Raw genomic sequence first — 16820 nt, forward strand, 5'->3', positions numbered from 1 at the left:
TGCTGCTGCCACCACCTTCAATCGCCAAGAGGAGCACGGGAGGCCACTGTCCCCAATCACTAGGAGGCTGCCATCATTCTGCACGTGGCCCACTCTCGCTGCCATGCTGAATGCCCAAATCGCAGTAAAAGGCTTTAAAAAAAAAGGAAGAGGAAGGAAAAAAAGAGCAAAAGTAAAATGAAGAAGAAGAGAAATAAAAGAAAGCAGATGAGAACAAATGAGGCCAGGGTTCAGCCCTGCTACTCCACCACCATCTTGTTTTCAAAAATGACCGAGGGACTCCTGCAGTAGCACCCTGGACCTGAAATGGTTGGCCTCCAAGTATTATAATCACCTTATTTTGTGTTAGGAATGACTACAACCAGTAGAACACTTTAACCCCAGATTACCCTCAGGGCTAGACCTCCGTGAGGGCATATTCTTTGATGCCTTGATGTCAAGGGCAGTCACTCTCCCCTCTTGACTCGAATGCAGTTCTTTCAACCATCTTTGGACCAATGCAGTATCAAGATCTTAAGATGAGTGGTCCTAATGGAACCCAAACAATAGCATAAACATCAATGATCAGGTTATTGCTGTGTAAGTGCCACTTGATAGCACTTTCCAGAACACTGTCTATCATTTTACTCATAACCAAGTGTAGGTACTGATTGGGTGATATTTGAGTGGGAGGGGATTGGATTTGTCCTGCACAGGACATATCTGGGGAATTTTCCATATCAGGTAAATGCTAGTAATTTACCAGTACTATTGTATTGGAGCAACTTATTCATGTGTCCAGCTTTTACTGGAACACAGGTATTCAGTAATGCAGCCAGGATGTCATCATGTCATAGAGCCTTTTCACTATCTCACTTGTTTAGCTTTTTCATATATCACATGGAGTAATTCAGAATGTGATGAGCCATCTGGGATGCTTGGAGCTCAGGAAGAAGCTGAAATGACCATCAACTTGGTACTTCTGGCTGAAGATGTTTGCAAATGCTTAGCCTTGACTTTTTCACTGATGTGCTGTACTTCTCTGACAATGAGAATAAGGTTTGCTCTTCCAGTTAGCTACTTAACTGTCTACTACCATTCACAGCTGGATGTGGGAGGACTGCTGAACTATGATCTGATCCATTGGTTGTGGGATTACACAGCTCGCTCTATAGCTTGCTGCTCTGCTTTTCTGCATGCAAGTGGACCTATGTTGCAGCTTCAATGGGTTGGCATTTAAATTATAGGTGCTACTCGGGCACTCCTTCCTGCAGTCCTCACTAAATGTTTGATGTCCTTGCTGGCTGGTGTTAAAGGAGCCTTCCACATCCATCAAAGTTTTACTTGCACATCCACCAATGTCATTTATTGTATCCATTGCTCCCAATGCGGTCTCCTCTACACTGGGGGGACTGGACGCCTCCTCGCAGAACGCTTTAGGACACCCGCACTAATTAACCCCACTGCCTTGTGGCCCAACATTTCAACTCCTCCTCTCATTTTGCCAAGGACATGGAGGTCCTGGGTCTCCTCCACTGCTGCTCCCTCACCACCCAATGCCTGGAGGAAGAACACCTCATCTTCTGCCTCGGAACACTTCAACCTTAGAGCATCAATGTGGACTTCACCAGTTTCCTCATTTCCCCTCCCCCCACCTTACCCCAGTTCCAGCCTTCCAGCTCAGCATCGTCCCCATGACCTGTCCTACCTGCCTATCTTCCTTTCCACCTATCCACTCCACCCTCCTCTCTGACCCATCACCTCCATCCCTACCCCCATTCACCTATTGTACTCTATGCTAATTTCTCCCCACCCCCACCCTCCTCTCATTTATTTCTCCACTCTGCAGGCTCTCTGCCTCTTTTCCTGATGAAGGGCTTTTGCCTGAAACATCAATTTTCCTCCTCCTCAGATGCTGCCTGACCTGCTGTGCTTTTCCGGCACCACTCTAATCCAGACTTGGGTTCCCAGCATCTGCAGTCCTCGTTTTTACCTGAGGAATGTTCTGGCTATGAGATGAGAGATTGGAATTGAAGACAATTCTGCTGCTGCTGATGTCCCTCAGCACTTCATGGATGGCCAGTTTTGAGCTGCGAGATCTCTTTTTGAGTCTATACTAATTAATTGTCAGTATTAAATATCATGACAACCCCAGTGCTTCTGAAAACAAATTATAGATTGAATGTAATAATCCATTTGTAAGTTGCATAGAATCTTGTAACGTCATTTCTGCGCTTCCTCTTTGAAAGAACTGTTTGATTGGTCCTGCTTTCTCGTTATTTCCCCATAGCACTAAAAATTCATATCAAAATTCATTCAGACCTTTCCAGGTCTGACTACACTTAGTCAATTAGTACAGTTGAAATGAAAAATTATTAGTGATCGCAACAAAAATTTTTAAATCTCTAATATGCAATCAAAGGCAAGAGTTAAGGTAAATGACTGAATAGTGTATTAAAGGATGAACCAAGTCAGGAATGTTCTCAATTCCTGGTGATTTCTTAATAGATATTTAGTTTTAAAAATAACTTTTAAGATATCAATATTTATTAATATACTATTTTGCTTTCATAACCCACAAGCTGTGCTAAAGTAGCAAGCATCCACTTGATTCTATTCGTGACAACCCAACTGAGACTGAGAGTGCATTTCACAAGTGGATACAAAGTGAAGTCACACTGTGGACAAAAAAATGATGTTTTTACATGAATAATAGTGACAAAGGCCACTTTTCATTTTAACAGAAGAATCGAAAGCTGCCAAAGTGCAGATGAATTCTACTGCACCATGGGAAAGCTAACTCAAGAGATGCTGGAAGATAGTCTGATTGATTGTAATGAGCTGATGCAGGTCAGTAACTGCTCCAATTTATGCAAGAGAATTTCTTCAGGCACAATTTGTGGTAACATGATCAAGAAGGTTTCCTGTGTTTGCAGCATTTACCTGTACTTTAGATAGTTTCCAAAAGAGCATGTTTATCATTTCTCAGTAAATAGCAACAAAAAAATGATCATGACTAAAAGGCTTGGTATCATTTTCTTAGGCTTTAATGAGACCACACAAGGAAAACAGTGTGCAGTTTTGTTGTCCATGTCTCAGGAGGGATTGATTTCCATTGGGGCTGATTAGCTAAGATTCACTAGATTAGTTCCTGATATGAGATGATCATCTGATATTAAAGGGTAATATTATATAATATTATAAAATACCGACAGCACAGAAACAGGCCATTCGGCCCTCCTGGCGTGTATGTGTATTTATGCTCCATATGAGTCTTCTGCCCCCTGCACCCATTATCTAATCAATATTCTAATCCTATTAGAATATCCTGCCATTTCTTTGTCTCTCAAATGTTTATCCAGCTAAATGCATCATTACTCTTCTTTTCAACCGTTCAGTGTTGGAGTGAACTCCACTTAAGAAGTTAAGAGATTTCTCCTGAATTCTCCTGATTTCTCCTGGATTTAGTAACGACATTTGCAAAGTCCAGTTCAAGACTGTCTGTCAAGGCTGAGTGAACTGTGACTAGATACTCTGAAGTTTAGAAGAATGTGAGGTAACCTTGTTGAGGCAAACTCGACAGGGTAGATACTATGAAGTTGTTTTCCTTGGCTGGGGAGTTTTTAGCATGGGGTAGGGTAAGGCTTCAATCATTTAATAGTGATATGAAGAAAACCTTTTACAGTGAGATTTGTGAATGTTTAGAATTCTCTATCCCAGATGTTTGTGGAATCTTCATTGTTGAATATATTCAAAGCTGTGATAAAACTTTGATCTCTCAGAGAATCATGGGATATGGGGAAAAGCTGGGAAAGTGAAGTTGAAAAATGATTGGCTGTGGATGGAGAGACAAGCTGAAGGGGCCCAATGGCCTTTTCTTGCTTCCATTTCTTATGCTGTTACAGTCTGCGTTGAATCCAGTCATAACTAGAAACACTTCAATTAGTATTTTCTAAGTCAATTGCATGAGAAACTAATTTGGATTGATTCAATCCAGTTTGAGATTTCTGTGGTAGTCAGAATTGAATGAGAAGTCCATTGGGCTGATATAGATATCAGGAGCATCTCACTTTACCTTTTGACAAGAAGCATGGCTTGCACCTGGCTGAACACCTTGTTAGTGGCCTGGCAAGTCTCTTAATATTCAGCTTCCTACCATTCCAATGCACCAAACAAATTAGACAATGAGAAAACTCGACATGGAATTCAGAGTGGGTACCTGAGGAGTTCAGCTCACCGCATGCTCTGAAAAACCTCTGTGGTATACACCAGGCATCAACATCACAGGGTGAAGTCCATGGGCACTGGTCACTTGAACCCCATTTCTTGAAAATTAATATCTGATATGTGCCAACCTCTCAGAATCCTCATGACACATCTCTGACACTCTCAGGATGAGGAGTCACCTTTTGTGGGCTGGTATTCTCATGAAATGAGACAGGCAGCTTTTGTGGGCAGTAAAAATGGGTGACATAGCAATTATTTTTGATGTAGGTAGGAAAGTGTCTTGAGTGAGTGATTAGGTAGTGCAGAGAGCATAGAGGTGTTAGGGGTTGGGATGAGTGGGAGCAAGAGAGGGAAGCTGGAGCAGGCAGTAGTGAGAGTGGTAGGGCATGTATCTTGGTGGGATGTGGGAACTGTAACAGAGATTGAATGTATCAGAAAGAATGGCAGTTGCAGTTGTGTTGGCAGAGTGGCAACAGAGTGGCAGATTGAAGTTCGTCCGACAGTGCTGGGTCTTCTTCCAATTGGCTGAGGACTGCTTTAACCTGGTTGGCAAACTTAGATCAGGACGGCATAGTCTGTATCACAGCCTCCATTATTAGTCTTTGGGGAAGAGAAAGTCCCATTTCTGCACTATCCCATGCAGCAGGACCCCCAGGCCCCTGCTGACAAAACAGGACCTTGATTTCCCCCATGTTTGTCAAGTTCAGGGCAATTATCAGGAACCGAACAGGGTAGGTCTGGACTGACAGTGCTATCTAGGTATCCCGTGGACATATAAACATGCCACGGTTGCAAAGGATGCCGGTTAATTCCAAGATACTCATTGAATGGCAAATTCTCCCAGGATGGTAGATGACAATTCTGCTGCTGCTGCTGATGTCCCTCAGCACTTCATGGAAGACCAGTTTTGAGCTGCTGGATCTCTTTTAAGTCTATCCTAATTAGTTGCCGGTATTAAATCTTATGACAGCCCCAATGCTTCTGAAAACAAATCATAGAATCAGTGTAATAATCCATTTGTAAGTTGCATAGTACATGGTAAGGTGAAGCCGAAATAGAACATGAGTGATGCCATGATATGAGGTAGGTGGTTAATGAGATGTGCTTGGTAAAATACAGCGAGAAGGTAAAGCTAGGCTCACAGCAGAAATTTCTCCAAATGTGCAACTCAGACTGATATCACAGTGTGCCCAAACATTTTTTAAGCCTTACGTATCTGTAAAGTAAACATTAACTCTGTCATATCATTTCTAGAGCAAATTTTGAGAATGGAAGTGCAGTAAAGTGTAGACTCATCTGTGTTATGATTTATCATAGAATACCTACAGTGTGGAAGTAGGCCATTCAGCCCATCAAGTCCACAACAACCCTCTGAAGAGCATCCCACCCAAACCCTCTCCCCCATATCCCTAAATTTCCCCTCGCTAACCCACCTAGCCTATACATTCATGGACACTATGAACAATTTAACAAGGCCATTTCACCTAACCTGCACATCTTTGGACTGTGGGAGGAAATTAGAGCACCAGCAGGAAATCCACACAGGCACAGGGAGAATGTGCACACTCCACACACACAATTACGTGAGGGTGGAATGGAACCCACTGTGAGGCAACAGTGCTAACTACTGAGCCACCTTGCATTAATAACATGATGGTTGTCAGAAACATCTTAACAGGGCCACTCATTTTGCTGGAAAGGTGGACTAATTCATCATAAGCATCAAATTACTAAAGTGCCAAGCCATCAATGTAATTAAATTAAATTTGACTTGCTTCTATAAAGTGATGACCTTAATTCTTGGAAAAATCAATCTTTTCACACAAGATAGATAAAGTGATTATTAAGTTGTCAAAGAAAGGAAGATTTAATCATGGAATTTGATCTATATTACACCAGACAAAATCTTGGAATCCTGTATAATAGAAACAGCATTTAGTCACCATCTGCTCTCGCGCCTTTAAGCAGAATTCAGATGATGTTTGGTTACATTTATTGAATGATCCATTCATTATTTCCATTTTAAGGTGCCCTAAGGGATCACTTAAAAACTTTTAGTTATAAGCAATTTTCTTCTCATTCCATGTTGCACATAATTTTTAAAATAGCTGATTTATGACTCACAAAGCTGAATGAAGCATTCCGAGGAATATTTCTATGAAATTCAATATTCATCCTACTTGGCTTAATGCAGCACAAAGCATCATGGCCAATTCAACCAATGGGAAAAAAAATTCTTTCTCAAGTTCCCACACTTTAGAACTTACATCGGTGATTCAATATAAAATCATGGAATGATTACAACACAAAACGAAGCCTTTGATCCATTATGTCTATTTCAGTGTTCTGCAAAAACATCTTATCCCACTCTACTTTTCACAATGCCAATGCCATATTTTCTCTAATTATTTTTCAAAAGCCTTGACTGAATTTTCCTCCACCAGGTTTTCAAGCTATGCATTCTGTTTTTTATAGTTTTATGAACTTGTCAGTATTACTGGCAAAGCTAGAATTCCATGCTTATCCCTAGTTACCTTTGTCAGGATGGTAGAGAACCACTTTCTTGAGCTGCTGTAGTCCACTTGATAAGGTTGGATCTGCGGTGATATTAGGAAAGGAGGTCCAGTGTTTTGAAACAGCAACATTAAAGGAATGGCAATTTCATTCCAAGTCTGAATGGAGTGTATATTGGAGTGGAACTTGCATGTGGTAGTGCACCAATACATCTGTTATCCTTGTCTGTCTTGATTGGAGAGGTCAAGGTACTGCCGAAAGAAGCTTGCAATTTGCGGTATCTTTTATAGATAGCTTATGTTGCTGGTCTGATGGTGTTGGAGAGAGTGGACATTGAAGGTGGTGGATAGGGTGCCAGTCAAGTGGGTTTCTTTTTCCTGGATGGTATCAAACTTTTTGATTGTTGTTGGAGCTTCACTTATCCAGGTAAGTGTGGAACATTCCATCACGTTCCTGATATGTGATTTTTTGATGATTGACAGGGTTTGAGGTGTCAAGAGATGAGTTATTTGACCCAGAATACTTAGCTACTTACTTGTTCTTGAAGCCAGAGCATTTATATGGCTGGTTCGATTCAGTTTTTAGTCAATGGTAACCTCGCAGGATATTGACAGTGGGAGATTCAGTGATGGTGATGGCATTCAATGTTAAGGGCCAGTTCTATCACTGAGAAGGCCTAACTTGGCTCATGTTTGATGCAAGTTTTACATGTCAAATATCAGATTAAACCTGAATATTGTCCACATTGCATTCTGCATGCAAATACTGTATAATCATCAGCAAACATCTGTACTTGACATTAAGATGGTGGGAAAGTCATTGACGAACCAATGAGTGTCATGGGGCTTAGATCAACTACTAGAAGAGCTCTTGCAGAACTGTGTGTTAGGCCAATCAGCAATCGCATTTTGTGGTTATTATTCCAAACAGCGGTGAGCTATCCCACATTCCCAGTGATTTTATTTTGCTATGGTTCCTTGATGCTACCACTGTACAATTGTGCTACTACTTATTTTGCTGCTGGTTATAGTATAGATATTTTTGAAGTAATCTGTTCAGATATGACACCTTTGCAGCAGGTGGTACTTGAACCTAAGCTCAAACGTAGAGGCCCTCCCACTGCACCACAAGAGGGACCCTCTGGTTATAGTATATCTTTTTTTTAGAAAAATTAGGAACACGCGTAAGCCATTCAGTTCCTCAAGTGTGGTTGACCTTAATCTGTGACTAAATCCACCATTTGCTTTGATTCCTTAACCTTTAATACCCTTGCCTAAAAATCTATCAGAGGGTTACAGAAGAGTAAGATTAACCCAGTCTCCACTTCTAGGTTTGTGGGTTTCAAATTTTTACTACCTATTGAGCAAAGGGATGTGTCTTTCGATTTCATTCCTGTACGGTCAAGCTCTAATTTTAAGGAATGCTCGAAGACAGAGGTGGGGAACCTGCGGCTTTCTAGGCCATTCTGTGTGGCCTTTTGAATGAATCCAAATTTTGCAGAACGAATCTTTTATTTTTTATGAATATGTTTTTTTTGTCCATTATTATTTTTAATTTTAATCTTAAAATGAATGTACTTAAAATACCAGAGAGTAAAAGAAATACAATGAAAGGTTCTCTGACTTTGAGAATCATGACATCACACTCAAATTAGCATTTCAACCTCACCTAGTTGATGTCTCCAAGGCTCCTAAAGAACTACAGATGGAATTGATTGAGCTCTCAGAAAATGACATTTTAAAGTCCTTATTTGACGGTAAGAAAGATCTGATTGAAATATGGAAAAATACAATAGAATACCCAAGCCTTCGGCAACATGCACAAAAAATGCTTTCTTGCTTTTTAACCACTTATTGCTGTGAATCTACATTCTCCTACTTAATCAAAATCAAGACGCCCTTAAGGTCACAAATGATGGATACCCATCTAGAGGATCAGCTAAAACTGCAGACCTCCATGCTGCAACCAAATATTCAAATGCTTTCCTACAAAAAGCAGTCACAATAAAGTCATTAAAAGGTTAGTTAACTTTAAAATTAACTTTTTTTTTTAGTTATTTAGTACATAGTAGTTAGATTTTTACAAAATAATGTGAATTTTGAAAAATATATAATTGAAGTTTCTTGGATGTGGCCTTATTAGATTACAACTAACATAATATGGCCTTTCAACATGCAAAGGTTCCCCACCTCTGCTCTAAGACATATGAAATGCTTTCTACCTGCTTTACGAGATCTTAAATACCTTAATTTCATCATCTCTTAATCTTTTATGTGTGTAAGACTGTTCCAAGTGAGATTATCTCATAATTTAGCCCTTTGGTGTTTGTTACACATCAAAGGTGCTTATGGATAATACTAAGGTCCTCAAGATCAAATTATTTTCTCACATCTAATAATCCTAGTTCATTGGACATGTCTGCTAACAAATTAAGTTTTGCTTTTATATATAATGCATCCTTTGTTGCTCCCGTCATAAAAGAAAGAATTGACCAGGACCAGCACTTCAGCAGTTAATGAGCCATTCCAGTGGTACAGATGTTGCGTTCTCAGAAGAAAGACAAAGACATCACTGGAAAGAGGAAATCTCTTTACTTGTTTTTTCTTCCACTGATGTTTCCAATTATAAATTTTATTTTTAAAAAGTACGAATAGTTGCGTCTAATCTGGTATTCTAAGAAACTCAATTGCTTATTGAATGGATCAAAAGTAGCCTTCCCACTAAGGCATCATGTTTAATTTCTCCTGTTATAGACTCTTTATTCAATGGCACCATTCCCCTTTCCACAACTGGCTGAACTGAGAGAGAAATACACTTATAATATCAATCCATTCCCAGCCCCTGTCAAGTCTCCTGATTCACAACGGTAAGGGAAACTTCAATTCTCCAAATTATGATAGTATTTATGCACAATGTGTTTGGATAAAATTCAGTTTAATAAATAATTCATAATTGATGATGAATGTTGATTATTGACTGTTCCAAATATTTAAACAGTGAAAGTATTATTTTGTGATTTTTTTTTACAATTTTAATACCATTAAATTCTTGATTTTTCTGAATATGTGTCTTCTACTATGCTGCCACCTCATTTAAAGAGCATGTGTTATGTGGCTTTTGCCTCTGTCTTGTATAAAAGAAGTTAAATTTGCTCATGATGTTGTAAATTTCACTTTTCTGACTCTTTACAGTGGCTTACATCCTAAGTCCCTGTAATTTTCAACACACAAACTATTGTCCTAAATTAAAAATCAGTCAGAAATGAAAGTGACCAGAAAATACATCATCACATCTGTACACTGAGCTTTTCACTCAATCTAATGAATGATATGTTGTAAAGACCTTTATTAAGTGTTCTAATCTGTCCCATTTGAGATTTTTGAATAATACACATTGTTTTACATTGGATTTTCTTCCCCTTTCCTAATACGTTTTTACAGAAATCCTGGTAAAACAAAAGACAGTGATGAAGAGATTGATTTGGATGATGATGATGTAATAGCTTCTGCAGTTGGCTGCCTGGGACCATTCAGTCTTCTTGTCCCAGAACTGCAGAAATATCAAAAACAAGAGAAAGGTAATCTTTAATATGATTTTTAATTCTCCTTTCAGAAAGTGGAAGTGTTGAAAGGTTAACAACAACAAGAGCTCTTGGTTTTGATTATATGAGCTTAACAGAGTAGCATCAGTGATGACAGCAAAGTCAAAGCCAAAGTGTCCTAATAGACCCAATTCATATTACTCTGTCAACTAATGGATTATGATTCAGTTATGAAGATCTTATTGTTAGGTACACCTATCTTTTAAAAATATTCACTCCAAGTAAAACAGCATACATGAGGTAGAACTTAATATTTGAGACATGAGGGCTCACCTGGTAGGAGTCCTGCGTTGCCTGAACTGATGAAAGGCTGGCAATGTGAAGTACCCATCAGGGATTTAGATAGTATCATGTTTCCCCAGAACTGAGGAGCCGGTGGTGTGAAAATTCAATCCCCTGAGAACTGCCAGCCAGCCCGAAGCCAGCAGTTCTACATTACTGTTATTGCCAGCGGATGGAGTAGCAGGATCAAAGAGAGATCTCAGGTCAAAGTTCAAGTGAAGCCAAAGAGAGACTTGGTAGAGGGGGATCTCAGGGGATGGCTCTCATCTGGACTCCTGCTTCCCAATGCCAGCTCCCTGATCAGCCACTGAGTGACATTGAATAATCCCCCTCCCCCACTGGCCAACAGATTTTCAATTTTGGCTCCATGTCAAGTAAATAACCACAATCCCTGACAATTCATTTGCCACTTGCTGAACAAAGAGACCTTGGAGTGCAGGTTCATAGCTCCTTGAAAGTGGAGTCGCAGGTTGATAGGATAGTGAAGAAGGCGTTTGGTATGCTTTCTTTTATTGGTCAGAATATTGAGTACAGGAGTTGGGAGGTCATGTTGCGGCTGTACAGGACATTGGTTAGGCCACTGTTGGAATATTGTATGCAATTCTGGTCTCCTTCCTATCGGAAAGATGTTGTGAAGCTTGAAAGGGTTCAGGAAAGATTTATAAGGATGTTGCCAGGGTTTGGAGGATTTTTCTGGATCGTCGGAGGCTGAGGAGTGACCTTATAGACCTTTACAAAATTATGAGGGGCATGGATATGGTAAATAGGCAAAGTCTTTTCCCAGGGGTGGGGGAGTCTAGAACTAGAGGCAGAGGTTTAGGGTGAGAGGAGAAAGATATAAAAGAGACCTAAGGGTCACCTTTTTCACACAGAGTGTGGTACGGGTATGGAATGAGCTGCCAGAGGAAGTGGTGAAGGCTGGTATAATTGCAATATTTAAGAGGCATTTGGATGGGTATATAAATAAGAAGGGTTTGGAGGGATATGGGCCAGGTGCTGGCAGGTGCGACTAGATTGGGTTGGGATATCTGGTCAGCATGAATGGATTGGACCGAAGGGTCTGTTTCCATGCTGTACATCTCTATGACTTGCTGAATACCAATTGCTTCTGGGATGCAGCCCTTAAATGGGCATCACATGCCCAATTACAATCCTCAACTGATAACTGGTTCAGAGCTTTCCCATTGCAGACATTATCGGGAGGAGGCCAGAGAGTGGCCGTATCCTTTCCCCACATGCTCCCATTTCATTAAATGTCCTCCTTGCCTCTAAACTTGTCAAAAGACAAAAGTTTCAATAATCTCTCTCAGCTATATTCAACTTTGGACAGGCTGGTACTCAGCACTATTGTCTTGTTAGATGAAGCCCAAATTAAACCACAAAATATTATTAATTTACAATTAATGAAATTAATGTAAGAACATTATGTTGAACAGTGTGACTGGTTGATGTGTATCTAAGTGATTTATAAAAATACTTCTCAAACACTGAACTTTGTGGTTGCTAAATAGCCAGTTGGCCTCTGGAACATTTGGCCTTGAAGTGAAAGCTGTTGGAAAGGGAATTATTAGAGGAAAATGTTACAATGGAATGACAAAATTTCTGAAAGCCTTCAAGGAAATCCAAACTGCATCTCAACCCATTCAGAATATTCACCAAATTTAGAGGAATAGAGACTTAAATTAAGCAGAATAAATGAAAGGAAACCAAAGCTGTAGGCTTCAATTTTCAGGCAAGTGACAAAACAGACACTTTCATTGAGGCCTGCTGAACTTGCAGGTGATGTAAGTGGTAGCACTTCCCACATACAAATCTCATTTCTGTAGGTTGGTGTTACAGATTAGTCATGTTTAAGACAGCAGTTTGCTGTTATGTCAACCCTATATTGCATGGTCACTGCAGAGATTCTTGTATCAAATAACATAACTTTGCCTCAGGGGCCAGGAATTTAGATTGCACTTCACTGCTGTAACTCCCCAGAGATTTGGCAGAAACTCCGTTAAAATTAATGAACAGGATTTCCACCATACTTCTGTTACTGGAGTTGAAACAGCACTGAGGATATTTGTGGACAGATTGTCTGCTGATCCAAACCCTATATAGTTCCCAGTCGTCACTGCCAAGTAAGTACACCAGGAGTTGTGTGAACAAGCAGGAGAGACCTGCATACATTTGTTCCTGCTTTTAGCCATCAACTACAATATTAAAAAAATTCTATTGCTGTCGTTTCAAGTGAGCAAAATTTCCAACCAACCAGGACATCTTATAAAAAGTTAAAGCCTTCTCGCGTGTATTAGTGAGACAAGTTGCTGTTTTGTGCAGATGATTCGTTTCTTCAGTTAATGTGAAATGGAATAATATTTGTTAATCAAGGCAATCACCCTTATCAGCTTATGTAAATGGTACAATTGTTTTACAGTACATTTATAAAGCTGCAGAAGCATTGTATTTGCAGTCACTTTCATTTTGTTTCTAACTCTGTGGTGCATTTCCAGGTGCAGGTTCATTCTGCTATAACGCGCGCTTCGTTAACACGAATTCACTATAACATGATTGACAAATTAGGGATACTGTTTCTAAAGTGCAAACTTTTAAAATGTGTATTGGTTATAATGTGATTCAAGCCTATTAGTTTAAATAGTACTGCTATTACATAATTTTCTTATAGCACGGGATTGCACAAGAATGGAACTACTGCATTATAGCAGAACTGGCTGTACTATACATGTTACTACATTAGCAGAAAATGAGGACTGCAGATCAGAGCTGAAAATGTGTTGCTGGAAAAGCGCATGCCCGAAACGTCGACTCTCCTGCTCCTTGGATGCTGCCTGACCTGCTGCGCTTTTCCAGCAACACATTTTCAGCATGTTACTACATTACTGATGTAATCTATAGTTTGTCCTTCCATCAAGCCTGAACATGAGAGAAATATGATACAAATTGTAGAAATGTTAACTTTTTCCTTTTCTCTGTTTGTTAATTCTCCAGATCAGCAAGATGAGCAAATTCTGAAATCGAGCAACATAGCTGAGCTCAGTCCTGGGGCTATTGATGCAAGCCGCAGTGAGCACCACTCTGTCTTTAACAGCATGATGATGGAACGCATGACAACTGATATCAATGCATTGAAACGACAGTATGTTAGGATGAAGAAGAGGCAGCAACAACAACAAGCCCATCTCATCTTCATTAAAGCAGGTAAAAAAATTATTCAGAATCACAGAATCAAAACCATTTATAGGACTTTATCAAATATTCAATTTATACTGATGCACTCACTGACCTACATTTTTATAGATCAGAAGGCTACTGATTCAACATTCATCTGTGATGGGTTACTTATCTCGATTTGTAGATAAAATGAATCATTTGTGCTAATTGCTATTGAGTGTCTCTATTTGTTAGAAAATTCAGATATTTGGAATCAGATGAGAACAGGATCTTAACCTTTTTAAAAAGTTTATTTATGGGATATAGGTGCCATATCATAACATTGCCCATCCCCATTTTCCCAATATTGGCGTGGCTGTGATTTTCAGCTCTGATCTGCAGTCCTCACTTTCTCCTAATGTCATAACATGTATGGTACAGCCAGTTCTGCTAAACCAGATGGGTTTTTTACAACAATCAACATTTAGATCAGCTTCTAATTCTAGAATTTTATTGAACTCAACTATCAGCATCTGCCATGGCAGGATTCAAATCCATGTCTCCAGGATATTAGCCTGATGTTTTGGATTACTCGTCCAGTAGCATTATCACTACAGCACCACTTTAACTATAGAAATTGCCTTCACTGGTCAGTGTATTTTTAGTATAGAGTTGTGATGTCATGTTGCGGCTATACAATACATTGGTTAGGCCATTTTTAGAATATTGCATTAAATTTGGTCTCCCTGTTATAGGAAAGATGTTGTAAAACGTGAAAGAGTTCAGAAAAGATTTACAAGGACTTTGCCAGGGTTGGAGAGCTTGACCTCTCTGGAGAGGTTGAAGGGACTGGGACTATTTTCTCTGGAGCATCGGAGGCTGAGGGGTGACCTTACAGACGATTATAAAATTATGAGGCACATGGATAGGGTCAATAGCCATGGTCTTTTTCCCCGGGTAAAGGAGTCCAAAACTAGAGGGTAGAGGTTTAAGGTGAGAGGAGAAAGATTTAAAAGGGACCCGAGGGGCAACTTTTTCATATAGAGGGTGATGCATGTGTGGAACAGGTTGCCAGAGGTAGTGGTGGAGACAGGTACAGTTACAATACTTAACCATTTTCAAAAGGCATCTGGATAGGTATACAAATGGTAAGAATCTAGAGGGATTCGGGCCAAATGCTGGAAAATGGGATTAGATCAGGTTAGGATATCTGATCAGCATGGATGAGTTGGATCCAAGGGTCTGTTTTCGTGCTGTATAAGACTACTGGTTGCTGACACTTGCTGCCTGGGCTAATAAATGAAGAAAAGCCTTTTAAATAAGGTCCTGGAATGTAGAATAAAGACAATGTTTTTGGAGAAACTAAGGAAGTCTGTCAACACTTGTGGAGAGAGAAACAGAGTTAACATTTCAAGTCCAATATTGGACTGTGGAACATTGTCCATTGGGGTGGAAGAGGAATGCACACCTAATGCAGGAAATTGCTGGTTGAAAATGACAGGAAAGCATTTGTAACAAGGTATTTTCAGAATAATAACACCAATTTTACCATGTGGAGGTTTTCTGCTGACCTTGCTTGCAATATACACACTGATCATTTTGTCCAGTTTTTACATTTCTGTTTCTTTTATCAGGAACAGAAGATGAAATTAATCCTGGGATCATTCCAGATCCTAGGGACAAGCTGAATAATACTATTGAAAAAAGTTAGTGTTTTATAATTTTATTTTATTATTTTTTCATATTACAGTTATGTATTGAGGTACTAAATGTAAAAACACCTTTAAGTAAATTAACTTATTTTTCTTTCCCTATGGTGCAGCATCTTTTCTCTCTCTCCCTTTCTCTCGTTCAATGAAACATTATTTTCCATATATCACTATTTCCTCTATGGAACAACTCATGGAAATTTAATGAACTTTCAAGTCTACTTATCTTGCATATTAGTGCTTATATATATTCAACCATGTGCTCATATTTTTAACTGTTTCTCTTTAGTGACTTCTAGTGATTATGAATGAGAAATGTGCCAAAGTTTCACTTTTGCATACTGGTGTTGACATAAAGATCTTTAATGTTAAATCTTGCACAAGGTAGTGGGCAAATGATACAGTTTTGGTTGGACAATAAGAAACAGCAAAAATATCTTCATTCCACCATAAAAAGTGAAGAAACATTCACTGCATCAAATTAATGTAGAACATGTCTATTTCTTGACAGCTGGTTACAAAGGTTGCAGTGTCCTGGAGAAGTGCAGTTGTCCACTTTTCTTTTGGAAAGAGAGAGGAAATACCTTTTGCATTGGCCACTTTGTACAAACTATTGAATACAATAGCTATGACCTTTTTCTTCCCACCAAATTACCTGGACATGTTTCTAAATTGATATTTTACAAACTTCCATATTTTCCAATTGTGACTGAATTCCCCTAGAGATAGGGTACAAACTCATTGGGCCTAAGGGCTCTTCTATACTGCATGATTCTGTGGTGGTGCATGACCTAATGTAATCAGTGCTGGCCCCAGCCTTGTTTCCAGCTGCAGCTTCAAACAATATGGCTGAGCTCCAGGCAAAAGTTAGCACTTCCAAAAAGGATGGTCACCTTTGTCAAAGACAGAGAGAGAGAGATGATCAGTGAAGTGGAAACAGGTTCTCTCACTTGTTAATATCAATGTTGCTCCAACTGTATAAAGACAGTACAGAAAAAGGTAAATGATGATGCACAGTTAGGGCAGGTAATAGAATCCAATGAATGTTCCATACAATGAATAGTACAAAGCATATCTATCACTTAATTATATTTCACTCGATTCTCATGCTCCACTCTCCTGATCTTGAATACTCATGAGACATTAGGATGTCCTTTACTGTTCATCATAACCCAAAGCTTTCTTATACTCAAATCCATAATGTGTTTATGTTTATGTAGTCTCCCATATAATACATCTGTTTCTTGGATGCATGCCCCCTGCTTATTTTGATTGATGTGTAGGGGGGTTACTGCAGGACTATAACTATTCTTTTTGTTACGCTTTTGCATTCTCTCTGTTGGAGATGGCATGCC

At 39.4% G+C, this 16820-nt stretch overlaps 2 protein-coding genes across 4 annotated transcripts in view; one reads left to right on the top strand and one right to left on the bottom strand.

Annotated features, from left to right (window-relative positions):
- rps16 (ribosomal protein S16) overlaps nt 1-16820 on the bottom strand; it is a 435012-nt gene that overhangs the window by 105714 nt on the left and 312478 nt on the right. The window lies entirely within an intron of this gene.
- Nucleotides 1-16820, top strand: part of LOC132824907 (TBC1 domain family member 30-like) — a 67593-nt gene that overhangs the window by 47862 nt on the left and 2911 nt on the right. For 2 of the 3 annotated variants that reach the window (XM_060839760.1, XM_060839762.1), the window contains exons 9-13: nt 2724-2829; nt 9474-9586; nt 10161-10297; nt 13595-13804; nt 15391-15462. In XM_060839760.1, the coding sequence (XP_060695743.1) occupies nt 2724-2829; nt 9474-9586; nt 10161-10297; nt 13595-13804; nt 15391-15462 (638 nt within the window). The remainder of the gene's footprint in view (nt 1-2723; nt 2830-9473; nt 9587-10160; nt 10298-13594; nt 13805-15390; nt 15463-16820) is intronic. The other variant, XM_060839761.1, reaches the window with a different exon arrangement.

The sequence above is a fragment of the Hemiscyllium ocellatum genome, chromosome 19 (genome assembly GCF_020745735.1).
Source record: "Hemiscyllium ocellatum isolate sHemOce1 chromosome 19, sHemOce1.pat.X.cur, whole genome shotgun sequence".
Classification (NCBI taxonomy): domain Eukaryota; kingdom Metazoa; phylum Chordata; class Chondrichthyes; order Orectolobiformes; family Hemiscylliidae; genus Hemiscyllium; species Hemiscyllium ocellatum.